Source organism: Fusarium odoratissimum (assembly GCF_000260195.1).
Source record: "Fusarium odoratissimum NRRL 54006 unplaced genomic scaffold supercont1.10, whole genome shotgun sequence".
Classification (NCBI taxonomy): domain Eukaryota; kingdom Fungi; phylum Ascomycota; class Sordariomycetes; order Hypocreales; family Nectriaceae; genus Fusarium; species Fusarium odoratissimum.
In genome coordinates this window covers 1,260,971-1,288,952 of record NW_022158696.1, presented here as the reverse complement: position 1 = coordinate 1,288,952, position 27,982 = coordinate 1,260,971, and the positions used below count along the sequence as shown (strand labels likewise).

At 49.0% G+C, this 27,982-nt stretch overlaps 8 protein-coding genes across 15 annotated transcripts; 4 read left to right on the top strand and 4 right to left on the bottom strand.

Moving 5' to 3' along the window:
• Positions 1-94: 94 nt before the first annotated feature.
• FOIG_07354 (uncharacterized protein) lies at positions 95-3,172 on the bottom strand. The gene has a single exon (XM_031206884.1). It carries the CDS (start codon positions 2,596-2,598, stop codon positions 220-222), a length of 2,379 nt encoding a protein of 792 aa, XP_031064003.1. The 5' UTR covers positions 2,599-3,172; the 3' UTR covers positions 95-219.
• A 763-nt stretch (positions 3,173-3,935) lies between these two features.
• Positions 3,936-8,752, bottom strand: FOIG_07353 (formate-tetrahydrofolate ligase). 2 transcript variants are annotated; one of them, XM_031206883.1, is made up of 6 exons: positions 8,356-8,752; positions 7,529-8,277; positions 7,449-7,469; positions 7,352-7,389; positions 4,773-7,300; positions 3,936-4,717 (listed from the first exon to the last, which is right to left on the bottom strand). In XM_031206883.1, exons 2-6 carry the CDS (start codon positions 8,157-8,159, stop codon positions 4,609-4,611), a joined length of 3,327 nt encoding a protein of 1,108 aa, XP_031064002.1. In that variant the 5' UTR covers positions 8,160-8,277; positions 8,356-8,752; the 3' UTR covers positions 3,936-4,608. The 2 variants fall into 2 exon arrangements, with proteins under 2 accessions (XP_031064002.1, XP_031064001.1); XM_031206882.1 differs by having other exon boundaries at positions 7,529-8,752.
• FOIG_07352 (eukaryotic translation initiation factor 3 subunit I) lies at positions 8,746-11,121 on the top strand. Its single transcript, XM_031206881.1, has 3 exons — positions 8,746-9,168; positions 9,299-9,896; positions 9,944-11,121. Exons 1-3 carry the CDS (start codon positions 9,119-9,121, stop codon positions 10,307-10,309), a joined length of 1,014 nt encoding a protein of 337 aa, XP_031064000.1. The 5' UTR covers positions 8,746-9,118; the 3' UTR covers positions 10,310-11,121.
• Positions 10,615-14,674, bottom strand: FOIG_07351 (adenosinetriphosphatase). The gene is made up of 5 exons (XM_031206880.1): positions 14,361-14,674; positions 14,129-14,293; positions 13,392-14,072; positions 11,055-13,340; positions 10,615-11,003 (listed from the first exon to the last, which is right to left on the bottom strand). The coding sequence occupies exons 1-5, from the start codon at positions 14,442-14,444 to the stop codon at positions 10,869-10,871; spliced, it is 3,351 nt and encodes a 1,116-aa protein (XP_031063999.1). The 5' UTR covers positions 14,445-14,674; the 3' UTR covers positions 10,615-10,868.
• Positions 14,675-14,855: 181 nt separating this feature from the next.
• On the top strand, positions 14,856-16,419 carry FOIG_07350 (uncharacterized protein). Its single transcript, XM_031206879.1, has 2 exons — positions 14,856-15,221; positions 15,276-16,419. Exon 2 carries the CDS (start codon positions 15,306-15,308, stop codon positions 16,035-16,037), a length of 732 nt encoding a protein of 243 aa, XP_031063998.1. The 5' UTR covers positions 14,856-15,221; positions 15,276-15,305; the 3' UTR covers positions 16,038-16,419.
• Positions 16,420-16,532: 113 nt separating this feature from the next.
• Positions 16,533-18,097, top strand: FOIG_07349 (uncharacterized protein). 6 transcript variants are annotated; one of them, XM_031206875.1, is made up of 4 exons: positions 16,533-16,743; positions 16,898-17,057; positions 17,115-17,371; positions 17,424-18,097. In XM_031206875.1, the coding sequence occupies exons 2-4, from the start codon at positions 16,944-16,946 to the stop codon at positions 17,668-17,670; spliced, it is 618 nt and encodes a 205-aa protein (XP_031063994.1). In that variant the 5' UTR covers positions 16,533-16,743; positions 16,898-16,943; the 3' UTR covers positions 17,671-18,097. The 6 variants fall into 6 exon arrangements, with proteins under 6 accessions (XP_031063994.1, XP_031063993.1, XP_031063997.1 ...); XM_031206874.1 differs by having other exon boundaries at positions 16,895-17,057; XM_031206878.1 differs by having other exon boundaries at positions 16,898-17,371.
• Positions 18,098-19,745: 1,648 nt separating this feature from the next.
• On the top strand, positions 19,746-24,039 carry FOIG_07348 (E3 ubiquitin-protein ligase hulA). Its single transcript, XM_031206872.1, has 7 exons — positions 19,746-20,593; positions 20,712-20,734; positions 20,795-20,833; positions 20,886-20,991; positions 21,045-21,181; positions 21,241-23,245; positions 23,299-24,039. The coding sequence occupies exons 1-7, from the start codon at positions 20,571-20,573 to the stop codon at positions 23,396-23,398; spliced, it is 2,433 nt and encodes an 810-aa protein (XP_031063991.1). The 5' UTR covers positions 19,746-20,570; the 3' UTR covers positions 23,399-24,039.
• On the bottom strand, positions 24,023-27,596 carry FOIG_07347 (uncharacterized protein). Of its 2 annotated transcripts, XM_031206870.1 has the most exons (5): positions 27,297-27,596; positions 26,910-27,221; positions 25,720-25,760; positions 25,503-25,666; positions 24,023-25,448 (listed from the first exon to the last, which is right to left on the bottom strand). In XM_031206870.1, exons 1-5 carry the CDS (start codon positions 27,338-27,340, stop codon positions 24,387-24,389), a joined length of 1,623 nt encoding a protein of 540 aa, XP_031063989.1. In that variant the 5' UTR covers positions 27,341-27,596; the 3' UTR covers positions 24,023-24,386. The 2 variants fall into 2 exon arrangements, with proteins under 2 accessions (XP_031063989.1, XP_031063990.1); XM_031206871.1 differs by having other exon boundaries at positions 25,720-27,221.
• Positions 27,597-27,982: the final 386 nt, after the last annotated feature.

Below are 27,982 nucleotides of genomic sequence, written 5' to 3'. Positions count from 1 at the left end.
AAGTTTCGAGTTTCCTCCCCAACACTTGATTAAAATATATACATAGTAAAACACTGATCCAGCGCACGCAATGCTCAACAAGCAAACATCGATGCCGCCAGCGGCGAGTTCCAATTTTAGAGTCTGCCAATAACCAAATAACACGCTTCATTCTGTTTTGTCCGTTATCATCATAATTGCATTCAGCCAACATCGAAACTGGTATCCTACAAATATTACTCAGGTCTCATCCATATCTAGTGTTTGGAAAGACATGTATGGCGCCCCTTCGCCACTTGTGGGTGGCCAAGCCCACTGACTATGTTGAAGAGAGACTGGACCCGCGGCCTCGAAATTCATCATAGGGGGTGCTTGCGAATACCACATGTTCTGCATGGGAGTTCCATCCTGAATCCCTTGCTGAGCAATAGGGGGAGAGTTCATATTGGTAGACATTATCCCATGAGAAAAAGTCTCATTGACTGGCCATTTGTTCATCTCCTCAAACGGGGTGAACGAGTGAGTTGACACACTAGTAGAGGAGCCTGACGAAGATGGCATAGATGACGATACCCTCGAAGAAGCTTCAGCCTGAAAGGGCGATGGCATATCCACCAAGGCTTCATTATTCGCGATAAAGCCATTCGGAGGCCTGACATTGCTCTGAGGGGAGTGCGACATGGATCGCATAGAGTTCATGCTCGGCTCCAACAACCCAAGCGCGTTGGTAGTGCTATTACTGCCGAAAGCACGAGCACACGACTTGATCTGCTTCCGCACACTGCGCAAGGTTGTGCCTTGGTAAAATCGCTCGTCTTTGCTGATTGTGTACAAGGAGCTTGCCACAGAACAGAGACGATTATCCCACTCTGGACGGAAGTAGCTATGATCAAGACTAAGCCCTAGGTTATCCCGAAGGAGGTTGAAAGCTCGGGAACAAGTATCCAGGAGAGTACACAGAGCTTTAGAGAGGGGTTGCTGGAATGTTGAGGCTGAGTTTTGATTGAGTTGTCTGGTAGTTGGCGAAAAGGACTGTATGATTTGTTCTACAGAAGCGCAAAATTGATCAACAGTCTCAGCCGGGACCACCACTCGCTCGTAAAATGAGCCATTTTTGGGGAAGAGGAACTGAATGATCATGGTATGGTGAAACGCAACAAGTAGTTGCCACAATCTGTCATCATCTTGACCTTTTGCTTTCGGGTCATTTGTATTTGTACCAAAAGAGCGGATAGCTTCTTTACAGATACCGACGCCATGTTTCGATGCGGCTTGATCCGAGGTTTGGGAGAACAGGTATGAAACAGTGCTGACAACCTGGGCAAGAGGCCGCATTTCTCGGATGTTGCTCTTTTGCTTTTGCAAGGTGTTGAAGTTCTCAGAGACGAGGTCAAGCTGAATGGTAACCGATGAGGTTGAGGTCACGGGGAGAGATTCGAGGTCAAAGGTTGACGGTGTGGTTTTGGGCAAGACTCCTGCTTGGATGGAGGTCCAGATGTGAAGGGAATAGGTTGTCCACCAAAGATTGGAGACAACTTCTTTCTCGACATCAAGGACGTCAACTCCATTTATGCGGCTGGAGTTCGGCTGGGAGGCATCCTTCGACATACAATCCTTGATCTCGGTAACCAGCTTGCTTGCAACTTCGATATAACAGATCGCTCGGCGGAATTCGTGGGAAGATAGGGCGTTCCAGGCCAGCAACACCAAAGTCTGTGCTGTGGTGACCCCTTTATAAACTCTCGTAGGTACACCAGAGTATACAGCATCATTGTCCTCGGAAGGGTGATAGCAGGGCCGCATCTGTAGCTGAGTCTTGGCCCACTGCAGGAGTTCATGTCCACGAGCAACTGTCGAGTCCTCTCCGACGACGAAACTAGCATCGGCTAGCATCACAGCCATGAGGATTTCGTCACAGGTATCTTCGCGGATTTCTCGAAGCAGCAGTGTCTTGGAGATGAGAAATGTTAGGGGATGTGCGGAGAACCAGACGTCGATAAGCTGGTTCCGCTGTCGATGGCTAAAGGTAGACAAAGGGCTACAATATGCTGAAGGATTGTCGAACATGTTGGTAGAAGTATCGTTGGATAATCCAGACCGGATCAATTGGTTGCTTTCATTAGACTGAGGAGACCCCAAGTCGCTATATCTCTGGCCAACAGAAGCGACAAGGTCAAAGGCAATTAGGGGCAAAAGGCTAGTGAATCTGACCTCTGTGCTTTGCTGCTGCTGGGTCTTTCCTACTTCTCCAAAAATCAACTGGGAAAATTTGTCCTGAAACATCTGCTCAAGGGATGCAGCAAGGCTCTCAACACCATCTGCCAACGGGGCAAGATCTTCGTGGGTTCTGCCAGGAGACATAGAAGAGGCAGAATTGGCAGAGCACGATCTCCTTCTTTTGCTGTCGGGTAGTTCATGTTCACCTCGTACCTGTAGATGATTGCTGGCTTTTGTGCTGTCGAAACTCAAGTTCCGACCCTTTGGTCTTGGAGGCTCAAAGTCGTAAATGCAGTCGGCACCTTGCTTACGACAAGCCTCGCAAATAGTTTCGTTTGAGCACTTGATTTTTCTCGCCCGACAGAAAGCACACGATCGTCTCAAGGGATGTTTTGAACTCATCTTGCTCGATGAGTATAAATGTTGAAGGATCCGTTACCATATGTCAACAAATCTGGGGGCCAAAAGAAACTGGCAGCTCTGGGGAATTTGCCAAAAAAGGGATCTGATCTCGGTAGAAACGCCGAGCAGACGATCTTTGTATGAGGTTGAATGGCGCCGGCTGCCTGGGTTTAGTTTCGAATTAGAGGAGCCTCAACAGGAGCTAGACAAGCCCACACTGTAGGGTTTAGATCGGATCAACGCTCAGGGCCTCCAAGAAGGTTTCCCCTCTCATTGGTAGGTAATATTAGTAGTAGCCGAAAAGCTTGTCAAGCATCCATGTCAGAGGTCTGCATCATTTAGGGCTGATAGCCTCGACAGGGTGGGAGTGGCAGTGTTTGGGTCAAGTGAAGCACCACTCTGCTGGTAACTTGGAGGGAGAGACCTGACGTGAACTAACAGACAGAAAACATGTATTGGATGGACTGAACACGAAGCTAAAGATGGCACAGGCCGGAGGCAGTGTTGACAAGCGTCAGATGCTTATTCTTATTTTGAGGGTATCATCCTGAACAAGAACGTCAAACACGCTGTCAGACTCCCGGCAAGGCATCTCGGTGGATCCGATGTTATGGGCACGGCTTACATTGCATTATATACGAAAATTATCGATACGCGAAGCTTGGTCTTCCTGTTCTTCGTGTACCTCTCGTAAGTGAGACTGGGTTGCAACAACACGAAAACTTTACTGTGAATCGAAGAACAGGATCGTGATCTAGTTTATGCTCAATGCTAACTCTCTTGGATCATACTTAACTCATTCCAGAGAAGCCTATCGCATTGCCTGCCTATTACGGATCAGTTGAAAATAGTTCAATGTCTCGCAGCACGACTTAATTTAGACCCTCCGAACCCGTACGCAGTTCAAGAGCAAACACTGTACGGAAGAATGCGCCAAGCTGGGCTGCGACCTGATAAACTGCCATCAGAGCGGAGAAACACGACCAGTGATTGAATCCTCCGGCATTGATCTCACTCGGCATCTAGCACAGAGCAAGGATGACCTCAATGGGCGGTAAGGGGTCAAACGGTGCCGTTTCTTAGTCTTAGTGTGGCGCCGAGCCATTGGTTCTCGCATTGCTAGTTTAGTTGGGCTGAGTCTTACATGGCTTTCTCGTGGCTCTCTGCTTGTGACCAATGATGAGGTGGGAATCTGTGTCCCCATGTAATAGGATCCTCAGCTGAGTGATATGTTTGCTTTGTTTGTAGCATGGATGTTTTAATGAGATTATGACGGTTGAGTTCGGCGGTTCAACTCATTCATGTAGTGCAAGGGTTTGGCAGAAGAAATTCCATTCCTCAGCACACAATCATATTTCAGCATTACTTCATCAAGCGTCGTAGCTCAAATAAAGTTGATACAAGTCCAACAACCCCCACACGGAACGTCGTCATGCCGGTGGCCCATGGTTCGATTAGTTCTAGACCCTGCGCCAGAGATATCAACGGGAAATGCCGACGCTGTCAAGTCACACTCACCCTCACACTAATAAAAAAGGCTTGATATTGTGGTGGTAGAGTTACTGGCCAACCACCCGATTCCGGTTTATGGGCCCTAGCATACAATTTTGTGGCTGTATGCAACATGCACAATGGCAAATTCCGTTGACGCCTACCACGTAGTATGCATGATGAGTCTGCATTTCCAGCCAAGGCAGATTCCTTCTTCAGCTATGGCATTCGCATTGACGTTCGTAAACATGCTTGTCCTGTTCTGGTTGAGTCAACTCAGACTCATTACACGATGGTAACACAAGACACTTCGGAAATAGTCCAAATCAAAAACTTGATTTAATTGCCAACAGGCACATGATCGATGATATCCGCTAAACCAGTCCCGCACCATGTGTTGAAATGTCATGCCCTAATGCTTCGCCTTCCCATCCGTCCGTTCCCACGTTGAGTTGAGGGTGTACAGTCCCGTGTACCTCGCTTCCGACAAAATCCATTGTGCACCAGAATTCTTTTAGTTTAAAAGAGACCCTCGATCTCGCCTGTCTCGACATTGACGTCAACATTGAGATAGCCAGGTGCTGTTGGCAGACCGGGAATTGTCTGAATATCAGCAGCAAGGGCATACCTGGTAATTTGTTAGTTACGTTACGTCCAAAAAAAAAAAAAGTAAATAAGCTTACAGGTATCCTGCTCCGGCAGCCATCCTGACATCACGAATGGGGATTGTGAAGCCAGTAGGAGCACCCTTCAGGTCGGGATCATGGGACAGAGAGTATTGTGTCTTGGCCACGCAGATAGGTAGATGGCCATATCCTTGGCGGGTGTAGGTGTCGACCTTCTTCTGGGCGAGTTCGCTGAACTCGACCTTCTCGGCACCGTACATCTTCTTGCCAATAGCCTCAAGGCGCTCCTGAACAGTACCCTCCAGATCGTAGGTCAGCTTCAGGTCCTTGGGCTTCTTTGAAGCCGCAATAACACCATGAGCCAGGTCGACAGCTCCCTTACCACCCTCAGCCCAGTGGTTAGCGAGGATGGCATCCTCAGCACCTGCGGAGATGGCCTCCTCACGAATGACAGCGATCTCGGCCTCTGTGTCGGTAGAGAACTTGTTGATCGCTACGACAACAGGAATGCCAAAAGACTTGGCGTTGGCAATCTGCTTCTTCAGGTTCACACAGCCAGCGCGCAGGATGTCAACGTTCTCCTCCCTGTAAACGGGGCTGAGCGCAGCGCCGGGAGCGATGGGAGGTGCACCACCGTGAACCTTGAGGGCTCGGACAGTAGCAACAACGACAACAACATCGGGAGCAAGGCCAGAAGTACGGCACTTAATGTTGAAGAATCGTTCACCACCCATGGTAAAGTCGAAACCAGCTTCGGTAACGACGAAACCAGCCTTCTCGTCATGGTCCTCGTCAGGCTCAGTACCAGCAAGCTTCAGAGCGAGCTTGTCAGCAAGAATAGAGCTCTGACCGATGCTGATATTAGCAAAAGGGCCAGCATGGACAAATACAGGAGTACCCTCGAGTGTCTGCATAAGGTTGGGCTTGATAGCATCCTTCATGAGAGCAGTAAGAGCACCGCCCGCACCGATATCATCGGCAGTGACAGTGTCGCCATTTCGTGATGTAGCCACCACCATTGAACCCAGACGCTCACGCATCTCGGCCAGACTGTTGCTAAGTGCCAGGATAGCCATACACTCGCTAGCAACAGTGATATCAAAACCAGTCTCTCGGGTTTGGCCCTTCTCAGTGGGGGCGGTTCCAACTGTTACTCCTCGAAGGTGACGGTCATTAACATCCAGAACTCGTCTCCACGTAATCGTCTCGGGATCGATGTCCAGTCTGGCAAATCGGTGAATCTCGTCTTCAGTCAGTTCATCAGGGTTGGTCTTGTCAATTCCGAGCTTCTTCAATCGGCGGAACATGACGGGGGCGAATTTCCTCTCGCCGTTCTTTGTGGGGACTAGCCGCTTGTACAGAGGGCCGTCCTTCTGAGTATTCTCGTGGAAGATCCGAGTCTCGATAGCAGCAGCCAACAAGTTATTGGCAGCGGTGATGGCATGAATATCACCAGTAAGGTGCATGTTGAACTCATCCATAGGGATGACCTGACTGTAGCCTCCTCCAGCAGCACCTCCCTTGATACCAAAGGTAGGGCCCTGACTGGGTTGTCGAACGTTGGCAAAAGTCAAACGTCCAACGTGAGCTCCGAGAGCTTGAGCCAAGCCCATAGTTGTTGTAGACTTGCCCTCACCCAGAGGTGTTGGGGTAATGCCGGTGACAACGACATAGCGACCATTTCGACGGTGCTCCAGTCGCTGCAGGAGACCAAGGTCAACCTTGGCCTTGTATGCGCCATAAGGCTCCAACTCGTGGGGAGCAATGCCGACCTCAGCAGCAATGCGTGTGATTTCCTTGGGTGTTTGCGCTCGTGACACAGCGATATCTGAAGGAACGGGCTCCTCCAGTTTCAGGGGTAGGGGGATGGTCTTTCGAAGCTTCTGAGACTCGAAATACCACGTTGTAGCATCGACAACATTTTGCATCAACATAGCAACAGTCATGGGTCCAACTCCGCCGGGAACGGGGGTGATGGCGGACGCGACTTCGACTGCGGCGGCGTAATCGACATCACCGACAAGTCGTTGACCAGACTTCTTGGTGGCATCGGGCAAAAAGTTGGTTCCAACGTCAATGACAACGGCACCAGGCTTGATCCAGCTGCCCTGGACGAACAGAGGCTGGCCAATAGCAGCGACAACAACATCTGCATTCTTGACGTACTCTTCAATGTTTTGCGTCTTGGAGTGCACAACGGTGACAGTAGCGTCAGCGTTTCGCAATAGGTAGCTCACAGGGCTACCGACAATGTCACTTCTTCCAAGAACAACTGCATTCTTTCCCTTCAGGTCAATCCCCGACTCTTTGAGAAGAATCATGACACCCTTGGGTGTGCAGGGCACGAAGAGTGGTTTGCCACCCCTCTTGGCCAGCTCTCCGATGTTCTTGGTGCCAAAGCCGTCAACATCCTTCTCATCTGCCACAAAAGATGTGACAGTATACTCAGAGATGTGCTTAGGGAGAGGCAGCTGAACTAGAATACCGTGAATGGAGGGATCATGGTTGAATTGACGGATATGATCGAGAAGCTCCGCTTCTGTGATGGACTCAGGGTAATGTAACAATTGGCTGTCGATACCAGCCTTTGTGGTGAGTCAGTAAACGGACTCAGCTAAAATTTCATCGTGACTCACCTCTGCAGCAGCCTTGAGCTTCATGCGAACATAGGTAGCTATATCGCGGGTTAGTGGTGAGATGATCTCATGATGGCGGGGCAGGATTATGACGAACAGGAGTCTGAACGATCACCCACTGTGAGACAATTGAGTCAGCGTTGAACAAGTAGAGTATTACGAGCAACTTGGCCATACCTTGGATGATCTTGAGGCATGGCTTAAACCTAGGGTTGAGCTTCTGTTTCTCAGTAACCTCGGCGCAGAGCTTCTCTCGGATCGACTTGGCAATAGCATTGCCATCGAGCTTTGCAGCCACCATTGCAGTCGAGGAAAAGAGTCTTTTCTGATGTGAGAATGGTTTAATGAAAGACAAAGACTTAGACTCGACAACAGAGGTTGAAGCAAAGTTATTTCGTCGTTTGTTGACTGAGAGGCAGTCTCTGTATAAGAAGTGGGCTGTCGGGTTGTGAGGAGGGGCAGTCCGAATAGCGGCGTTCACGAAAGGCACGGTCGACACGGAAGAAACGACCGAACACGTGTGAAGGGGAGTTTGCCTGTGCGACTTTGTGCGTAAATACGCCTGTGGGTGGGTGAGAATCTGACTTTGCTGGGACCCGCCTAATTCTATTGCGGGTTCGGCTTGGTGCGTATACAATCGGCAGCTCAGCCGTTGATGTCCAAGGCTTATTCTCGTTGCATATCGTGATATCGGTATCGGTATCGATAACGTTGAGGATAGAAACCGCAAATGCCGTTGCTGTCTCGGGCTCACTCGGGAACTATTCGATTCAAGCCACCCGGCGCAACGGAGGACCGCGCCGTACATGATCAACTGGAATATGATTATATCCCTAGTCGTATGTAGATGAGTATGGTATTAGACCCAATGCCGAACAATCTCCTGATGTCCGACGGATCAATGGCGAGAGCATATACGTGTAGATCTATGCAATGCAATGCAAGCCTTTCCGTGAGGAAATGTTCTAAGCCAAAGTTGAAGAAAAGAAAGAGAGGAAGCGAACCAGCAAGGTTGTTAGATGATGATGACGGTAATAACACAACATTGTACAGCAACGCAGTCTTTTAGTCGAATGACTTATTCTTTCGAAGAATCTTGAGCCAAGTGAACCTCTCTTTGCAACTCGTCCATATTCGAATACTTGCAATCAGTCCATATAGTTGATCTCGCGTGACTGACTTTGCATTACCGCAGAATGTGATGTAAAGCACCTGCCTTGAAGAAGGGACAGCAATGTGGCTCTCAACGAACTGAACATTCAAGACCAATGGGATCGAAAAGGTCTGGTGCTGTGATGCCTTCAACGGAGTGGTCTTACACTGAGCATGACAAGGCCAGAGTTCTAGAATTTTACCCAAGTTGTTGATGCCTCAGGATGATTCGCTGAGAAGTAAGCTGAGACTAAACGAGGGTCATAACATGAATCGACTTGGATGTTTCTACGAAGAATTACTCAGAATATGACTCTTGAATCCTTCAGTGACTCTTCTCAGACTCATATTAATCAATGATAACTCGAAATAATAGGCATCACAATGTGCCAAACATGGTTAAACTCAACTTTAACACCTCTCTCCCTACAAATCAGGCATCAGCCATGTGCCCCTCACAGCTCAGCTTAAGGCGGGGGAAGCGATTTCGATTTTTGCCCCACCAAAACGCACAACCGCCAAAAATTCCATCGCGAAAGCCCTCGCCATATAACCACCCGCTCCGAATCTGCCTCCGCCATCAACCCCTCCTAGTGCCCCCCAGACATCGACAACATGAGGCCCATTCTTCTTGCCGGGCACGAGCGTGCGCTCACCCAGATCAGGTATGTCTGAGTCGTGTTCTGTCCCTATACATCTGTGTTATAGTCACAAGGAAGTGGAGGGAGAATATCTCACTTTTTATAAAGCTTGGGAACAACTTCGCCGGCATCCTCGACTAACCTCGCTCTACAGATTCAACAAAGATGGCGACCTCATCTTCTCCGTCGCAAAGGATCAGCAAATCTGCGCCTGGTTCTCCCACAACGGCGAGCGACTTGGAACCTACCACGGCCACGTCGGTGCCATCTGGACAGTCGATGTTAACCCCACCTCAACCATGATCGCCTCTGGTTCTGCCGACAACACCATCCGTCTCTGGGAAGTCAAGACTGGCCGCCTCATCAAGACCTGGGAGTTCCCCACCGCCGTCAAGCGAGTCGAGTTCAACGAAGATGCCACCAAGTTGCTGGGAGTTACCGAGAAGCGAATGGGTTACCTCTCTAACATCGTCGTCATCGACATCAACCCCGATCTCAACGCTGAGCAGACCGACGAGAAGGCTCTCACTATTGTTTGCGACGAGAGCAAGGCCACCGTTGCTGGCTGGAGTGCTCTCAGCAAGTACATCATCGCCGGCCATGAGGATGGTAGCGTGAGCCGATACGATGCCAAGACCGGTGATCTTCTCGACAACGTTCCCGTCCATGAACTCAACCAGCCCATTGTCGATCTCCAGTGGTCTCCCGACCGTACCTACTTTATCACCGCATGCAAGGACAAGACTGCCAAGGTATGTCAGATCAGACTATCCCATATGACAAATACTAATCTTTGAAGCTCATCTCTGCCCGCGATCTCGAGGTCCTCAAGACCTATACAGCCGACACACCCCTTAACAGTGCCACTATCACCCCCAAGAAGGAATTCGTCATCCTCGGTGGTGGTCAGGCCGCTATGGATGTTACCCGAACTTCTGCCCGTCAGGGTAAGTTCGAGGCTCGTTTCTATCACAAGATCTTCGAGGACGAGATTGGTCGTGTGCGAGGTCACTTCGGTCCTCTGAACACTGTCGCTGCCGATCCCACAGGCAAGAGCTACGCCAGCGGCGGAGAGGACGGATACGTGCGAGTTCACCACTTCGACAAGGGCTACTTCGACTTCAACTACGAGGTTGAGAGGGAACGAATCAACCGAATGCAGTAGATGCGTTCTTTTCCTGTGTGCTTGCATAGTACGGCGTTTGGGGGACAAACAAATAAATGTTTTTGTTCAAATGGGGCAAAAAATAAACGGGAGCTGGACGTGATGGAAAAAGAATTGGGTGTGTAAGGGGAGATAAGAGGTTGACAAATGGGCTTGTAATTCTTACCATCTCTCCAGGGTTTAAGGAAAGGTCGAAATGCACGATTGATCACGTTTCTACGACTTTGGATATATCCGTCATCCTTATGATCATGCAATCACGAACATCATGGTTCGCTACTTCACAGCACGTCGAGTTGAAGATATCAAGGAGGCAATCAGTCAGATGGTTCTTCTGCTCAAGTAACTCTCTTCATTGTACTATCAGCCATTCTCACGCCTGTATTCCCACCCGCCGAGGCATCGTGTGATGCATTTTCTGGCCCCTGGTACAAACAGCCATGCTAGATTAAGCAAATACGTACACATTGGCTTCTCTTATAAGTCCTCAAAGCAACCAAACGCCCAAAAAGTCTATCCCTTTGCCCACCCAGCATACTAAAGGCAATTCCATATTCCCTCACTTCTTTTTACCTTTCTTGCCCTTGGCAGAACCTCCTGCGGATACGGTAGAGGCAACACTAGATGCTCTTGATGGAGTGGCGGAGCTATTCTTGCTAGACTTGACGGACTTGACATTATCGAGTGCCTTGTTCTGTAAAATATGTTAGTCATAGACGATGCACAACATTAGTTATTGATTCACCTTGACGCCGTTTTTGGCCTTCTTCTTTGCTGGTGCCATACCAAGAATGCTATCTTCGTCATTCTCATCGTCAGGCTCTCGCTTGGATTTTCCATTCACTCCGTTTGAGCCACGAGCAGGGACGTCTTCGAACTCTTTAACAATAGTAGTGATCAAAGTAGTGCATCGACGAGACAGCTCAATTGGTGTTCGACTGAGAAAGAACCAGTCAAATCGGAACAGAGGCGACTCTCTAATGTCGTCTCGCATCTTTTCGTAAAGACCTTCCGAATCAATGCCATATCGATCAAGTAGAACCAAAAGGAATCGGTCCTCTTCTTCAGTGTAAACCTTCTTGTTGGTAGTCGACACAGAATAGTTGATCTTGAGCTGCTGCAGAGGGACTCGATACTGTTGCATCTTCTTTCTCAAGAGCTTTTGGTGATGGCCAATACGTCGAGTCCGCTCCTCGCCATCTTCGATAGTCTTGATGTATTTGGGGTAGTCGGCGATCTCGGTATAGCGTTGCCAAAAGACCTTTGCATAAGCCTTGATTTCTGGGGCTGACTTGCTGTCGATCTCGTTAGAGATGCCTTCGTAGTCAGTTCGCCCGTATTTGCCTGATCCGTTGACAAACTGCTGAAAGTCCCGTTTGTTCCAGTCTCCAAAACCTTGTAGCGATAACTTCTCTTTTTCCTCCCTCTCTTCCTCAGTCAAAGGTGTAGCATTGTCAATCTCCTGCTGGTCGAGGGCTCTTTCGGCCTCTCGCTCTTCAAGATTTTCTTCGTCACCGTCAGGTAGAGGAACCTTATACCCAATTTCCTTCCGATAGTAAGCAGTCTCCCTATCTTGGAGATCTCGCAGGCGTGGGGGGTAAAATTGGTAGTCATGAACAGGAACTTGCTTTGGTGCTCGGGGTGCCTTTGGCTTAGCATCGGCCTTGGGGTTGGGATACATAGTTTGTCGGAAGTACTTATCCATTGAGTATGACTGTTCCTTTCGCTCTCGCTTGGCCGGGTTGATCCAGGTCATGTTGATGTTCTTCTTTGTGTTGGCAAAGTTCTCGCCATTCCATTCGTAGGCAGACTCTGAGGTGAACTTTTGCAGATCATCGATTCCCAGCTTCTCATATTTTGCGTTCAGCTCCTTTGTTCGGTTTTCGCCTTTTGCAAGGATCTCGTCGATATCGTCATCACCAACTTCGCCGTCCTTGGAGGCCATATTGCCGGTAGGTCCCTTAGACTGAAAGACCTTCTCAGCACCGTGCTGGATCATGGAAAGAAGCTCGTCCTTGTTGGCTGCAGCTTTAGCGGCTTGTTGGGCACGGCCTTGCTGGATAACTAGTTGATCTAGTCGTAGCTTCTGGGCAGCTCTCTCCAAAACCTTTTCTTCGATGGCGTTATCCGTGACAAATCTGTATACAACAACCTGCTTAGTCTGGCCAATACGATGGGCTCGATCCATAGCCTGAAGATCAGCTTGAGGATTCCAATCACTGTCATAGAGAATAACAATATCGGCAGTTGTCAAGTTAATGCCCAGACCACCGGCACGAGTTGTGAGGAGGAAGACAAACTTCTCCGAACCAGGTTTGTTGTATTCGTCAATGGCAGCAATTCGATCTTCATGTGCTGTGCCACCATCGATTCGACAATATTTGTACTCTCGGAAGACACAATAGTCTTCGAGAATATCCAATAATCGGCTCATTTGAGAGAAGATGAGAACGCGACTTCCCTGCTTCTGGAGCCGCTTGAGGAGTTTGTCAAGGACTGCCATCTTGCCAGCATTGTAAACCAAATGCTCATCGGTTGTGTAAGGGGGTCCTGGCTCGGCGCCTTCGAACAGATAGGGGTGGTTACAGCATTTTCGAAGCTGCATCACGATATTGAGTAGTCGTGTCTTTGACTCTCGTTTGCCACCGGCGCCGTTAACAGCATCAATATCTTTCTCCAGAATCTTCTGATACCATTTAATCTGCATCTCCGACATGCCAAGATAAACATTAACCTCTTTCTTTGGCAACAGACTCTTCTCCACGTCGCTCTTCACGCGGCGCAGTAAGAAGGGGCGGAGGACTTTGTGTAGTTGTTGTACGACCGTGTCTTGATCGCGGTCTTGACCAGAGAACCACTGATCAAATGCTTCAGCGTCGCCGAAAACATCGGGAAGCAAGAAATTCAGTAGAGCCCAGAGTTCGTGCAGGTTGTTTTGTAACGGTGTGCCGGTAATAAGTAATCGGTTTCTAGAGGAGAACAATCGGATAACCTGTGACAGTGATGACTCTTCGTTCTTGATACGATGCGCCTGGATATTCGTTAGCTGATGAAGCTCTCAATTGTTCCAAAAACCACATACTTCGTCGATGATGATGTACTCCCAAGCAAATTTCTTCAAATGCGCTTTCTCTCGAAGCACCATTTCGTAACTGGTAATGCAAACATCAAACTTCTCGTCAACAAGCCGATCGTTGATAAGGTTCTGTCGTTCATCTTTGGCACCCTGAAGCACCAAAACATCGACCTCGGGTGTCCATTTGGCAAACTCTCGCTTCCAGTTATCGAGCGTGGACTTGGGCACAATGACTAAGTGTGGCCCAGTAATATCAAGGATGTGTCGCAAGTAGCCAAGAAATGAAATAGTTTGCAGAGTCTTTCCAAGACCCATTTCATCGGCAAGGATACCAGAAATACCATTCTCGTGCAAGGAAATCAGCCAATTGAGACCGGCAACCTGGTAGTCTCGCATGGTGCCGTGGACGAACGGAGGGGATTCTCGGAAGACCGTCTCAGCGGAGCCGCCGTGTTTCTCGTCTTTCAAGAGTTCGGCGTCTTCTTCAGCTTCGGTACGCCGACGTCGCTCGCTCGTGGCGCCCCCTTGCCTTCCGGCACCCTTCTTGCCCCGCGCAGATTCGGCATTCTGTCGATCGATTTCGGTCATGATATCGCGAATCTTGGGGTCGGGGTTTGTCTCGATGAAATGGCGGAAGAGATCGGTCAGGCCGAGGAGGTATCGAAATCGACGAATGGTGTCATCTTCCTAGAGGTTCGATTAGATCATTTCGTATAATAGCCTTCTCTTGGAGTGCGACATACCTTGGATTCGCCTAGCCGATCGTGCTTCTTTCCAAAAATGCTACGACGAAGTTGGTTGACTTCTGTGCGGCGCCTACGGCCATCCCCAGTAGGCTCTCCGGCGACGCTGCTAGCAGTAGTGCTAGGGTTCTCGGTATCAGTGTAGTCGGGAGTCTCGTCAACTTCCTTAACAACCCATCAGCACAAGCTCTCACCCACAAACGAACAAAACTTTGTGAACATGGCAACTCACCATCTCTTCTTCTTGTCGATGCTCCGGCGCGTCAGACATAGACGCGTCAGTATCGACAGCTTTGGCTCGAGAACGAGGCGCCATTGCGAGTCGAGTTTAGGATAAACCTCTTTACGCGACTGGCGTCCAGAAGACGCGTTTCGATAGCTTGCAATGTGAAACACAAGTCAATGCAAGTAGTCTGTTGGCTCTTGTAGCGTATTTTGTGTATTTTGAGGGGTATGTGATGTATTTAACACAGTCACGTCGCTTGAAGGTTTGGAAAAGAAAGTGTAAATGCTGTTGCGAAGGTGTTGGCGGGTAGAATCTAAACGGTCACCTCGAAGGGGGCCAATCTGGGCTAGCGGCGTGCATAGACCCTTGTAAATGGCGGTGGGCCCCACGATGCTGCAAGGGAAGAAAGGATATTCCGATAGTTTTTAACGACGTCACTTTGTCTTACTGGTTTTGTGTAAGGAAGTCACTGTGAATCCGAAAACACCCAGATTGATTATCCTAAGGTGATCTTATCCTATAGACTCGTACAAGTACGTGATCGAAAGAGACTCTGGTAAGTTTGTTGAAACGCAATTCTGACGGTTGTGTCAAGTCACGTGGTTGAAATTCCCCCCCACATCTACAGGTACCGACCCCTCGGTTAGTGCCGTCCATCAGGCTCTGCCCGTGCTCCGTTGGAGTGGATGACCTGGGCAAACGCTTCGTGACCCCAACCTTTACCTTGCCCAACTGTCTTTGAAATCATAGCTCTTCAGGAGCATCATACCCAACTTATCTGACTCTGGTGTACCGCGAATACATAGCATTTTCTCTCCGATCTAGGAGTCTCTTCTGATACCAATACTACTCCCCTCTGACCATCAAGTAAGGCGATTTCCCCCTTGACGTTTTCAAACATATCTGACTCTTCGTTTCCAGTTTTCCACATCCCTTCGTCGCTTAATCACGATGGAGCCTATGAGGGGCGTCTCTGGTAGCATGGGCAAGCAACCTGCTCAACAAGAAAGCCCTGAACAACTCCTCGATGTCTTCAAGGCAGCCGCCCTGTCGGTGACCAAGCTCTACAAGATCTCAGCTGCAGGACAGTCAAAGGCACGTGCCGATGGATATCAGGATTGCCTCGATGACCTCTTACAATTCTTGGATAAAGAGGGCATGGGTCTGGGTGATGGAGAAGGATGGAAGATCCGGAAATGGGCAACAGAAAGACTCGATGGGCGTGAAAGCAGCTCTCTGAACACTGAGAGTGAGGACGAGGTCGACAAAGCAGAAACAGCCTCGTCACCTGAACTCACTCGAACGGCTATCCCTCCGCATCCGGCGAACCAAGTGCGAACCGACTCCGCACCACCGAGTATTCCTCCTGTTGCCGAACAGCCTACGCCGATAGTCGTCCCGTCTCAAGACAACTTCACCTTCCAGTCTTCACACCCGTACCCGAATATTGCTACTCTGGACCTGTCTGACTCAAGACCTCACGATGACGTGCCTGCTCCCACACGACCAACGAAATCTAGGCTTGCGGGTGGTCCGAGTCGATCTTGCCCGAGAGGTCCGGGACATTTGGTACAGCGAGCTGGTAGCAAGCGCAAGTTGAACTTTGAGGAAATATTCGATCTCGGCAGTCTAAGCGGAAAGGATCCTTTCGAAAAGGGAGGGAAGCGTGGTCGACATGCTTGATTATCCAGCGAGATCATCACATTTCCTTATCTCTACACACAACAACATGAAGCATATTTGTCTCGGAGTACTGGGTACTAGATGGATGGGATGGAACGAGGCATGTTTACAGACGGACGCATTGACTAGCGAAGAGCATGGGCGGCGTTTGGAGGACGTAACGATTGCATTTGGGGGTGTCTGGTTTTCATTTTGTGTCTGGCGATTGCCACATTTTCCATAACACGATAAATTTGATGATGATGATTCTCTAGCTATTCCTTCTGAACCAACGAAACTTCTTGCATGGTTGTATGTGACTGGTCATTCTATCATGGTACATGGCAAAGCCCTATGACTTCCTAGGTCGAAGGGTCGATGATAGAGAAACAGCCAGATTGCTTCATAATCATATGTAAAATCCTAAGGTATCTGTCATTTGCTCTCACGGCTCCAACTTGTCGGGTTATCTTCGGTCCGAGACTTACCAAAGGAATATCAGAGCTTTGGACTGACTTGCAGGGAACTTTCATGCAGCCCGAGACTCAGGATAGGCGCTAGATGAAAGGTACAATTGGTAGCTGCGTACCCCGGCCTTGACCTCATTAATCGTGCATTTTTGTCGTTCGCGAACTTTTAAACCTCTTCGCGCTTTTCTTTTCTTTTCTTATACCTGTTTTGTTACTTCTTTATCCCACTTGCATCGCGAAAGGTTTGTTCCACAAAGGTACATATATTTTCTTCTTTTTTCTGGCATTCAACGTTGCACTATTTTGCTCCTTCATACAATGATGTCAAGGCTGTGTTGAACGATTGCGCATTGTTCATTCGCTCCTCTCAACAGCCATCCAGCCTTTTACTGACACTGATTCACGTAGAAGTATCACGCGCGAAAGACACTACTAGCTTTCCTTCAAACCAGTCAACATGTCGGATTCTGGCAAGCAAGACGAGAAGCCTACGGGCGAGCACGAGATCGATCATGACCGCGAGCACGATAATGAACATGAGCAAGGAACTGAGATGTCAGGGGCTGAGGAGGTGTGTTAGGCGCGCAAAGAGGTGGATTTGAGAAGGAAACTGACGCCACGCCCTTAGGAAGAAATCACTGCCATGAAGCGCCGCGTGGCAGAGATGGAAGAGGAGGCCAAGAAGCTTCGCGAAATGCAAGCAACTCTGGAGCAGCAATCTGCGGACCTTGCGGATGACAAGGAATCCATCGATGCGCGCAGTATCTTTGTTGGCAACGTCGATTATTCAGCCTCGCCTGAAGATATCCAGAGTCACTTCCAGAGCTGCGGCTCCATCAACCGAGTGACCATTCTTCTTGATAAGTTCACAGGTCAACCGAAGGGGTATGTTGGCACGCGGGAGCTTTTTAAGCATTACTAACATATCGCTCTGTAGCTACGCCTATGTCGAGTTCACCGAGCCGAGCTTGGTCGCCCAGGCTCTTGTCCTCAACGAGAGTGTCTTCAAGGGCCGCAACATCAAAGTGACCCCCAAGCGTACCAATGTCCCTGGCATGAGCCGTGGACGTGGTCGCGGTGGGTTCCGCGGTGGCCGAGGCTTTCATGGCCGAGGCAACTTCCCTCGCGGTGGTGGTTATCGCGGTGGCTACCGTGGTCGCGGACGAGGTTTCGCCCCCTACTAGGAGCAGGGAGGCACTTTGCCCATGGGACATGGTCGACGATCTGAGCAACCTAGGCCTTTCGAGATCGAAGTTGAGGAATCTCACGGGCTTGAAAGCAACCCCTACTTGCATGGATATGTTGGCCTGTGATGGAACAGTTTCTGTCCATTTCTTTCCTCGATTTTAGGGTTGTGGTAATAAGGAGAAGGGTGCTTTACTAGCAGAGAAGGAGCAGTGTAATACTATCAATTATCCGGGAACAGGAAAACACACAGATAGCCAAGAACACCAAGGGAAGGGATAGGAGTTCCGGTCTTGACTTATCTTTCGTCTTAGCAAAATCACAGTAATCCGCCAATAACTATTCCTATCATCAACTCGGTGCGAACTTTACCTGAAATCTGCCTGAGCAATCATATCAGCTATTTTAAGTATAACTAGGTTAGGGTGCCTATTCTAAGCAGCTTCGAATATGTAGATCCGTAGGAGGCTTAGAGTAGTGACATGTTGCCACGCGTTCCTCTTGAAGCTTCATATGCGTGTGAGGCCGCCCGTGTGGTACCCCCACATCAGTTCGTGCCAAGGCTTGGATATTGGCGGAAATGACTGTGATTGCAATGAGACAAATCTGGTGTCAGGGTGCATAATAAAGGAAGATCTGACATCTCACTGAAGATCGGCAAGCTAAGCTAATTCGTTGGGCAATCTGGCAATCCACGAGATTATATACGGTTTACCCTACAGCTTGAGCTTTATGCGCTCTCAACGCAAAAAGGTTACTGATCACGTAGTCATACCATCTTGTATTGATGCAACTGGCGTTTTCGTTCATACGTAGTTAATTCGGTTTCCCAGGGCTTCTTCTTAGGCCTGATGTTCTTGCTGAGCTACTGAAGCTGGTATTGAGCAACCCCATACATTGTACACCCATACCACTCTACGTATTGCAAATGTGATACTCCTCGCGCAATATGCTATAATTAAACGTTTATCATAGCATGACTAGGACATGAGTCGTCATTCTCGACTACCCCAAATTACAGATGCTGTTCCTGATGTGTAGTGTCAACGCAATCAACAAGGTATCATTGACGTTTTGCCTGTGGCTCAGCGGTTGCCCAGTCACAGAGGTGCAAATACTGTAAATAATCAAGTCATGTACGAAATTACGGCTGAAGGCGAAGTTTGGGCGTAGAAGAGGGAAATTTACAAAGGCACACATTGGATCCTGTGGCACATGCGTGTATGGAGCATGTTTCAAATTGTATCCTGATAAATGCAGACTTTTGATATCCATGATTCCCCATGTTGACCAGTCTTTAAGCCCAAGCAACGACCTAGCTGCAAGGCATCACAACCCTGCTTAAGCGCCCGATGTTGACTAGGTGCCTGACGAAAGCTGTGCCGGTAAGCCGTACGCCGCAATTAGGCTCAGAACATCTGTTCACAAACCATTACAGGTGACTGAGATTATGATTCCATAGCGGCACCGTCGCTTTGTTTACTGCCGAGGTTGTACGAAATACGTCGTAAAGCGCAGCCGTGGATTCCGCAACCTAAGGTAGGTAGATGTCATAAGCATTATTTGACAATTTCTCAGCCAAAGTGGCAACAAAATACTGGAGCTTTTAAACATCTTTGAAATCATTGCTCAGCCTAGCAAGTAACTAGAACGTGCGAGAGCTCTAGAATTAGGCAATATCGGATAGATACCTTGTATCAAAGTACACAAGTCGATTCTGGAACGTTCATCTTTAATCGCGGGTTTCATAGGAAACGTTCAAAGGAGCGGAGTCAAAAGAACCTCTTGGTTACCAACCAGCCACTAATATAAGGTAATATCGGGTCGTCTAGTCATCTGTTGGCCTCCCTATTGCAGCCCACTAAAAGGCCCGGATACAGAATACAGGGCGTATTAAAGAGTACGGGCTAATCAAGGATGTAAGAAAAAATAGGAACTTGATCCTAAGAGACAAAAAGATATGTGTTAAGCTTAGTAGAAGCTTATGAGGACTTTTGATAAATCCATTTTGGCACCCTATTTTGAGGACGGATGCTTTCTTGCTCCCTGACTGATGGGGTAGGTTCTTGGAAGGGTTCCTTTGATCTTGGTAATATGGGCACTTGGTGAGCTGCCTTTTGTTGCTTGGTGAAGTGTCTAATAAAGTGCTGGATTTAAGTATGGTTGTATATATTCTACACTTGCATGGACTTAGAGGAGCACGACTACCGTGTTATAAAACTCATGCACGTAGCAGCTACATAACAAACAAGTTGCCAGGACTAACAATCAGAAGAGTACCCCCACCGACTGCACCCCAGCCCATGAAACCGTACTCGAGTTACAAGGCTCCAAGGTTACTCAGGCCAGGTCGGGTCGATTGATTATCCTTCTAGCATCATCAACGCCAACCACGAGACAGAGAGTATTGAGACTGAACCCACACAAAACAGTTCGTGGCGATCAACTCTATCTACGAGCCTGTCTCTCACCATTTTTCGTCGCTAATTCACAAATATTATCAGCTCAATTACGGCAACGTGGTTTGTCTTGCTTTGCTTCTCACAACAGCCTCAGGATCACTACTCCTACCCTGGATCTTCCCGTTCCGGCCGCTGTCGTTCTCGCTCTGGAAGCGGGGAGTCCGTGTCTTGGCCTTAGCCTCTCAGTCTTGGGTCTTTTGGGCCGCCCGTGCACAGCCTCAACCTCCCCCCATTGCCCCAAACCAAGCGTCGTCAACTTTCTTCAGTGAACCCTTCAACCTCCACTGATCACGTTCCGCGAGCGCCTTCCACGACAAGGCTTTATTGCATTTGTCTGGCTCCGAACCTATTTCTACTTTTCACCTCAGAAGTATCGATTATTATCATTGTCGTCGCTGTGACTTAGTCCCTCGCTGCGCAGCGCAAGAGGTGACACCATGACCAGTCGCACCGATTCTAAGTAAGTCCATTCCCAGCCTTTCGCCCATCGCATCGCGTCCAGCTTCACCTTCAGCTTGACCCTTTACCCATCTCCCTCTTCACTGCTACTACGGTGACCGTGCTAATGCTCCTTGTAGCAGGCCCAACCTTCGGGTTACCAGTGAGTTACAGCTAATCAATCTACCCCACCGTTCGACTTGATATATTGACATCATCCAAGTTATCGCCGCCGATGGCCTATACAAGAGGGATGTTTTCCGTACGTAGTAGAATCCGAAACTTCGCTCGGCCTATCCGCTAACTTGAATCAGGCTTTCCTGACCCTTTCGCTGTTGCGACCATCAACGGGGAGCAAACCAAAACGACGACTGTCAGCAAAAGAACTCTAAACCCATACTGGAACGAGAGCTTTGACTTGTAATGTACCCCGCCGCTTTAGACAAAGAATTTAACCAACTCGAGTTTATCAGTCGCACCAATGAAGATGGCATTCTTGCAGTTCAAGTTTTCGACCAAAAGAAGTTTAAGAAGAAGGACCAGGGTTTCCTAGGCGTCATAAACATTCGCGTTGGAGATGTCATCCCTGAGCTCAGCCCAGATGCCGATGGTCAGTTTACTTGATCCCACAACAGAAAACGTGAAGGAGCTTTCTGACATGCGCTTCAGACCAGATGCTTACACGAGACCTCAAAAAATCAACCGATAACCTCGTCGTCCACGGCAAACTTATTATTAACCTGTCCTGCAATCTCAGTGCACCAGCCCGCGGTGGCCAGGCATCGACCGCACGACCATCTCTCGGCACCGGCCCGTCGAATGCTTCGAACCTCTCCGCCCCTCCACCGGAAAACCGACCAGGATCTTCACTGTCTGGACCAAATGGCGCGGGTGGCTCACAAGTCAACCTGGCCCATCGTCCATCCAGCATCAACTCTGTTGGTGGCGCCAGCGCTCCAGGACCGAATGCTTCCGGACAAACTCGACAAAGCAATCAACTCAGCCCATTCGAAGATGCCCAGGGGCGACTACCCGCTGGCTGGGAGCGCCGAGAAGACAATCTCGGCCGTACTTACTACGTCGATCACAACACCCGCACAACGAGCTGGAATCGACCCACTGCTTCTGGCGCCCAAGAACAACGAAACGACCGAGAAGCAGCTACCCAGGTTGAGCGTCAGAGACATCAGAACCGCACTCTGCCCGAAGAACGAACCGGCTCCAATTCACCGACGCTGCACGCCCAGCAGCCCCAGCCATCAGCATCACCAGCTACTAATGGTGGCGCAGTGATGCATACTGGAGCGACGAGCCCTGGTACGGGAGAACTCCCGCCTGGCTGGGAGCAACGGTGGACCCCAGAAGGTCGACCATACTTTGTTGATCACAATACAAGAACAACGACCTGGGTAGATCCACGTCGCCAACAATACATCCGCATGTATGGCGGTCAGAATAATGCCAACGGCCAGATTCAGCAGCAACCCGTATCACAACTTGGTCCTCTGCCTAGTGGCTGGGAGATGCGCTTGACAAACACTGCTCGGGTGTACTTTGTTGATCATAACACCAAGACTACGACTTGGGACGATCCTCGACTCCCATCGTCTCTTGACCAGAATGTTCCTCAGTACAAGCGAGACTTCAGACGGAAGCTCATCTACTTCCGCTCACAGCCAGCCATGCGAATTCTCAGTGGACAGTGCCATATCAAGGTGCGACGATCTCACATCTTCGAGGACTCCTTTGCCGAGATCACACGCCAGTCCGCAACGGATTTGAAGAAACGACTTATGATCAAGTTCGATGGCGAGGATGGTTTGGACTACGGTGGTCTCTCTCGAGAATTCTTTTTCCTTCTCTCTCACGAAATGTTCAACCCCTTCTATTGCCTATTCGAATACTCCGCCCACGATAATTACACCCTGCAGATTAACCCACATTCCGGTATCAACCCAGAGCATCTCAACTATTTCAAGTTCATTGGCCGTGTTGTCGGCTTGGCCATCTTCCACAGGCGATTTTTGGACGCCTTCTTTATTGGCGCTTTGTACAAGATGATGCTTGGCAAAGCGGTGGCTTTGGCTGATATGGAGGGTGTGGATGCCGATTTCCACCGATCATTGCAGTGGATGCTGGATAACGACATATCAGGCGGGATTCTTGAGCAGACTTTCTCGACCGAAGACGAGAGATTCGGAGTGATGACTACTGAGGATCTCATCCCTGATGGTCGCAATATTGATGTCACCAATGAGAACAAGAAGGAATATGTTGATCTCATGGTAAAGTGGCGCATCGAGAAACGTATCGCCGAGCAGTTCCAGGCTTTCAAGGAAGGATTCCAAGAGCTTATCCCTCAGGATCTTATTAATGTCTTTGATGAGCGCGAGCTGGAGCTTTTGATTGGAGGTATTGCCGAAATTGATGTCGACGACTGGAAGAAGCACACCGATTATCGAGGATATACCGAATCCGATGAGGTCGTGCAGAACTTCTGGGCAACAGTACGCTCGTGGGATGGCGAGCAGAAGTCCCGTTTACTACAATTTACTACAGGTACTTCTCGAATCCCAGTCAATGGTTTCAAGGATCTCCAAGGTAGCGACGGCCCACGACGATTTACAATTGAGAAGGCGGGAGAAATCACAAATCTGCCAAAGGCGCACACATGGTAAGTTGAATATGATATTTGACTCTGAGATCAAATCACTGACTCATCAACAGTTTCAATCGACTCGACTTGCCTCCTTATAAGAGTCTAGAAATGCTTCAGCAAAAGCTTACCATCGCGGTTGAGGAAACTATGGGTTTTGGCCAAGAGTAGACGATAACGACATTACTTTCAGCAGGGACACTGAACTGGAAAGGGTTAAACTGCACTCAGTTGTATTGCTGTGTAGTTTCCGCGAGACAGCGACTTCTTTGTCTGCCCCCATAGGGAACCCCCTCGCTAACATGCACGAACTTTTGGGTATTTGCTTCAGTCCCAAGAGTGGACAGACCTGGGTCGTTTGGCGCTGGTGGGATTAATTTGCCTTCAACATGCGATGCAACACTTGCTTCTCCCTGACAGCCCAGTAAATAGACGATTTAACAGAACTCGAGTGTTGCTGTTTTCACAGACGCACCTTGTGATCTGTTTCGTAAGGAAGCTTTGGCAGGCATTGTGGAATTACCGGGCATACGCCGGGATAGACGAGTTCTTGGATGTGATGATGCTTGACAGACGAAGAAAAAAAGAGAAACTGTACTTAGCTATGTATTACGTGTGACGTCGGTAGTGGCACCGAAGCCAGCATGGATGGGCTGGAAGTTTAAGAAGAAGGATAAGGTTATAGCGCTTCATTTCAACTACTTATCATATATATCACTTTCACTACCTACCTTATTTTCTGAACGTATTTGCCTTAGCTGTCTTATGACTAATCTCAAACACCTTTGCATATCGGGCAGAGCCTATGCCAGTAAACATTACGAAAACGAATGCACACATAATGACTCAATAGACCAATTTTGGGCTTATTTGATTTCTAATTATTGCAGTGCCCTCGCAAGACCGACCACCCCCATATTTGGGCCCCTTGTATCAGCCGAACCTGGCTGCATCTTGATGAACAAAAGCAATGGAAAGCCGCCCAATCAAACCAAAATACTGAAAAAGAAAAAAGAAAATATATGCGGAATGAACAACCGTTCCGCATTATTATACATGGTTGACACCGTCCTCCTTCCCATCACTTCGCCGGAATCCTGGCGGCGTTCCAAAGTCTTCCAAACCCTCCTTGCTACTGGCAAATTCTGGTGGGAAGTCTTTATCGTGAGTAAGGGTGAAAGCCGCGGTTTCCACCCCGTCCTCCACCACGATAATTAGCTCCAGGTTTACCAGCGTTTTTGGGCCCCGTAGGCGCATTGGCGGGTGGTGCATGTTGCGGGTCAGAGTTCGCACTGGCACTGCCAGCACGGTTAAAGCCACCTGAGCCTTGGTTGGAGTTTGGCTGAGGAACATCGTCATACATGCCCTCCCATGAAGTAGGGGCTCCGCCTCCTCCACCCATACCATATCCTCCATGTCCTCCATGACCGCCGTAGCCTCCACGGCCTCCACGACGACCTCCTTGAGCCTGTTGGTATTGATTATAGTTGTTGTTGTCATATCCTCGACCACCGCCGCCGCTGGCAGAGGCAGTGGGACTAGCACTACCGGAAGCAGCATCTTGACCACCTTGCTGGCCCTGCTGTTGCATCATCTGTTGCTGCATTTGCTGCATCTGCTGCATCATCTGTGGGTTCATGTTCTGCATCATGTTCTGAGCATTGGCACCGCCGCCTCCTCGACCCATCATCTGTTGTTGCATCTGTTGCATCTGCATCATGTTCTGCCACATGGCTGGGTTCATGGGCATTCCTCGGCTCATGGCCATTTGTGACTGCATCATAGCGAAGTACTGTTGCATACGTTGAAAGTATTGGGCCATGACTTGGGGTGTCATGCCGTTGTTGCCCATCTGTTGGCCCATGGAGCCCTGGCTTGACTGGTCGCCGTCCTTTCTGAACTTGCCGCGTCGTGATGCCTCTTCCTCTTCTCGAAGGTTACCCCTAGGCTGGGCCTTCTTGACCTCGATGGGTTTTCCGTGAATTTCTAGTGGCACGTTGATACAGGCATCAACGCCGGCTTCGTTTTCAAACGTCACGAACCCAAATCCTCGTGGACGGCCGGTATCTTTGTCCATCATGAGAGTCGCATCTACAACGCGGCCGAACTGTGCAAAGTATTCCTTGAATTCTTGATCCGTGGTTTCCTGGCTGACACCTCCGACGAAGATCTTACTAGTCTTCTCTTGTTCGTCTCGGGGAATGGCACGTTTGGGGTCGATCTGCAACGCAATTAGAGTGGTGAGTTTGGCCATGTGTCAAGATATATGACTTACGATCTTGCCATCAAGGAAATGTTCCTTGACCATGACGATATTGACTGTCTTGGCGTCCTTAAAAGTCAGGAAACCAAATCCTCGCGACCGGCCGGTACTGCTGTCTCTCATGACTGTGCATTCAACGACTTCACCAAACTGTGAGAAGTAATCCCGCAACGATTCTGCCAACAATCGTTAGTACAAGTTTGGAGAGCTGCATGTGTTTGTTACTTACGGTCGGTGGTTTCCCAGTTGAGACCGCCGATGAACATTTTACTATACAAACATGTCAGTATACTTGTCATTTTAGAGTTGTTTATGCATTCTGAATATCAAGGCTGTTAAACACGGGTCTCCTAGGCTTGATAGAACAATAGGATCCAGGCTGATGGTGAAGTGGCTTGCTTAGAAAGGGCTGCGAATTTGCGAATAATCAATAGTTTGCTGAAACCTCAACCCTGGCTTAGAGAAAAGGGCTGACAATCGAGACTTGAATGCCTGATACAGCAGAAAAACAGATGGCTGCGGTTTGGCGATTGCAATGTGATGAAGGAGTCTGTATCCTTGAAAAAATGGGCCGTGCAGGGCAATATGGGTGCATGCAGAGAAGACACAGCCCAGCAGGAGGTCGATTGATCTGAAAGTTCCCATTTCTTCGGCTTGCTTGATGTTGGCGGCAATTTCTGTAAGATCCCTGCGTGTGGATGCATCAAGGCCAACATAACAAGGACCATGGTTGACAAACGTTGACCAAACGGCCATGACAGTCGAAAGTACGGCGCAGACATTGCAATGAGAGATGCCAGATCAGCTTGGTCGAATAAAATTTCGTCTTGTGCTATCGTCTTGACTGTTCTCTCTGTCTCTGTCTCATGCTAGGTACTGGCCTCGAGCGCTATTCGCTGCGAATCTCGCTATAGCACTCGAGAGTGTTTACCACTCCCGTCGGTTCAATAAGATCTCTGCGACTGAGGGCTATGGAAGACTCAAGTAGTAGTGTCTTTCGTCTGGACTAGTGCCGAATGATTCATCTTGGGATGTCCACAGGGCGTATCCCAGTACCGATTGTGACATCCTCCTCTTCCTCTCATAGCCCATAGACAATAGCAGCGGACTCGCCTCAACCGGTTATATCTCTTGATCCACATATCCTCTTGAATGAGTAATGATAACTCTTCCAATCTGAATCTTTGCCGTTTGATGTCTCCGATAGCAAAACCTCTTTTTCTTAATTTGACCACGACCCTCTCTAGCCAAGCCAACTTCCGAAATGTATGCAAATGCTAAACCGATGGCCACTACTACATGGCAACGTGGCAGTTGCCATGAGGATTCAGGGTTGTGAACACGCAAGGCAAACCGTGATATTCTCGCAAGAGCGAATTCAAGAAATGTAATCACAATGCAGAAACAGTGTAGACTTACCCATCTTCTTTGGCACTCGCCTTGTGTACAGTTCCGTATGGAGGTGTTGGAGCATCGTCATGCATATCAGCCTGGCCTGTGTGACCGGATCCGCCGTATCCTCCTCCACCGAGATTAAAATCGACATCATCATCGTCGTCATCTTGATCTTGAGTCATGTGTTCATCACCCCCTGTTTCTTGATGTTGTTGCATCCCGTTATGCTCATCATTGTCGTTGTTGTGAATGTTAGTAGGAGGCTGAACTTCTGGGGCAGGGGGGGCTGCTGCGGCGGGAGCAGACGCTGGCTTTGTGGCATCGTTGTCATCGTAGCTGTCTAAGAGTCAGTATCCCAGGTAGACGCACAGAGTGTTTATGCTCGCTGCTTATGTTGCAATCAATACTTACAGGTCGGCGAAGAGATCATCCTCGAAGTTCTCGGGCTCCGTCATGGCGACGGTTGAGGTTTGGCGCGTGTTCGTGATAAGAAGTTCGAAAGATGAGGGAGCGCGAAAGAAGCGAACGACGGGTTTCGCGCACTCGACACTAGAAAGCTGTTATGGGTGAACAAGGGCAGGTGAGAAGTGATGCGCAATTGAAATTGAGAACTAAGTCGAACCAAGAGTCAAAGAAAAGGAAGAGGAGGCGACTGAACCATGAAGGTAAAGAAAGGTACTAGGTTATCGAGCCGCGAAGCTAAAGCCTGACTGACTTTACTGACTAAGCCAAAAGTGGACCAATCAGAAATCAGCACCACTACAAATAAACAAGAACCCGAGTCTCGGGACCTTTTCAAAATCCAAATGCTAATATCACTGAGACTTGGAAGATAATGAACTTGAAGATGATATTCAAAATTGAACTCTTGCCTACCATTTCAGAGCATTTTGCCCTTACAGTTTTATGCTTCTCCGTTACAATCCCTATATTTCCATGTACATACTCTCCAAGCTCCATTGTCAAGAAGCCTGACTTGTCTTTGAGCATTACATGGAAAGGCAGGTTTTGTTAATCTGGCTCAAACCACATGCGCTCGTTGGTGAATTGCTCTGGGCTGTATTCGTACTCCGTACCCAGGCTCGTGCCGCCTGTTG

What these genes read in the sequence shown, in the direction of transcription:
- FOIG_07348 (XM_031206872.1), top strand. Translation starts at nt 20,571, where the DNA reads ATGACCAGTCGCACCGATTCTAA. An exon ending in ACCAGTCGCACCGATTCTAA is followed by an intron (nt 20,594 to 20,711) that starts GTAAGTCCATTC and finishes TGCTCCTTGTAG; the next exon opens with CAGGCCCAACCTTCGGGTTA. An exon ending in GCTCAGCCCAGATGCCGATG is followed by an intron (nt 21,182 to 21,240) that starts GTCAGTTTACTT and finishes CATGCGCTTCAG; the next exon opens with ACCAGATGCTTACACGAGAC.
- FOIG_07350 (XM_031206879.1), top strand. Translation starts at nt 15,306, where the DNA reads ATGGAGCCTATGAGGGGCGTCTCTGGTAGCATGGGCAAGCAACCTGCT.
- FOIG_07353 (XM_031206882.1), bottom strand. Translation starts at nt 8,159, where the DNA reads ATGTACGGCGCGGTCCTCCGTTGCGCCGGGTGGCTTGAATCGAATAGT. An exon ending in ATGCCTCAAGATCATCCAAG is followed by an intron (nt 7,470 to 7,528) that starts GTATGGCCAAGT and finishes ATTGTCTCACAG; the next exon opens with TGGGTGATCGTTCAGACTCC. An exon ending in GGGTGATCGTTCAGACTCCT is followed by an intron (nt 7,390 to 7,448) that starts GTTCGTCATAAT and finishes CCCGCGATATAG; the next exon opens with CTACCTATGTTCGCATGAAG.
- FOIG_07351 (XM_031206880.1), bottom strand. Translation starts at nt 14,444, where the DNA reads ATGGCGCCTCGTTCTCGAGCCAAAGCTGTCGATACTGACGCGTCTATG. An exon ending in ATCGACAAGAAGAAGAGATG is followed by an intron (nt 14,294 to 14,360) that starts GTGAGTTGCCAT and finishes TGGGTTGTTAAG; the next exon opens with GAAGTTGACGAGACTCCCGA. An exon ending in AGGCCAAAAACGGCGTCAAG is followed by an intron (nt 11,004 to 11,054) that starts GTGAATCAATAA and finishes CATATTTTACAG; the next exon opens with AACAAGGCACTCGATAATGT.
- FOIG_07354 (XM_031206884.1), bottom strand. Translation starts at nt 2,598, where the DNA reads ATGAGTTCAAAACATCCCTTGAGACGATCGTGTGCTTTCTGTCGGGCG.
- FOIG_07349 (XM_031206875.1), top strand. Translation starts at nt 16,944, where the DNA reads ATGTCGGATTCTGGCAAGCAAGACGAGAAGCCTACGGGCGAGCACGAG. An exon ending in AGATGTCAGGGGCTGAGGAG is followed by an intron (nt 17,058 to 17,114) that starts GTGTGTTAGGCG and finishes CCACGCCCTTAG; the next exon opens with GAAGAAATCACTGCCATGAA. An exon ending in TTCACAGGTCAACCGAAGGG is followed by an intron (nt 17,372 to 17,423) that starts GTATGTTGGCAC and finishes ATCGCTCTGTAG; the next exon opens with CTACGCCTATGTCGAGTTCA.
- FOIG_07352 (XM_031206881.1), top strand. Translation starts at nt 9,119, where the DNA reads ATGAGGCCCATTCTTCTTGCCGGGCACGAGCGTGCGCTCACCCAGATC. An exon ending in CGTGCGCTCACCCAGATCAG is followed by an intron (nt 9,169 to 9,298) that starts GTATGTCTGAGT and finishes CTCGCTCTACAG; the next exon opens with ATTCAACAAAGATGGCGACC. An exon ending in GCAAGGACAAGACTGCCAAG is followed by an intron (nt 9,897 to 9,943) that starts GTATGTCAGATC and finishes TAATCTTTGAAG; the next exon opens with CTCATCTCTGCCCGCGATCT.
- FOIG_07347 (XM_031206870.1), bottom strand. Translation starts at nt 27,340, where the DNA reads ATGACGGAGCCCGAGAACTTCGAGGATGATCTCTTCGCCGACCT. An exon ending in GATGATCTCTTCGCCGACCT is followed by an intron (nt 27,222 to 27,296) that starts GTAAGTATTGAT and finishes ACTCTTAGACAG; the next exon opens with CTACGATGACAACGATGCCA. An exon ending in GCGAGTGCCAAAGAAGATGG is followed by an intron (nt 25,761 to 26,909) that starts GTAAGTCTACAC and finishes ATGTTTGTATAG; the next exon opens with TAAAATGTTCATCGGCGGTC.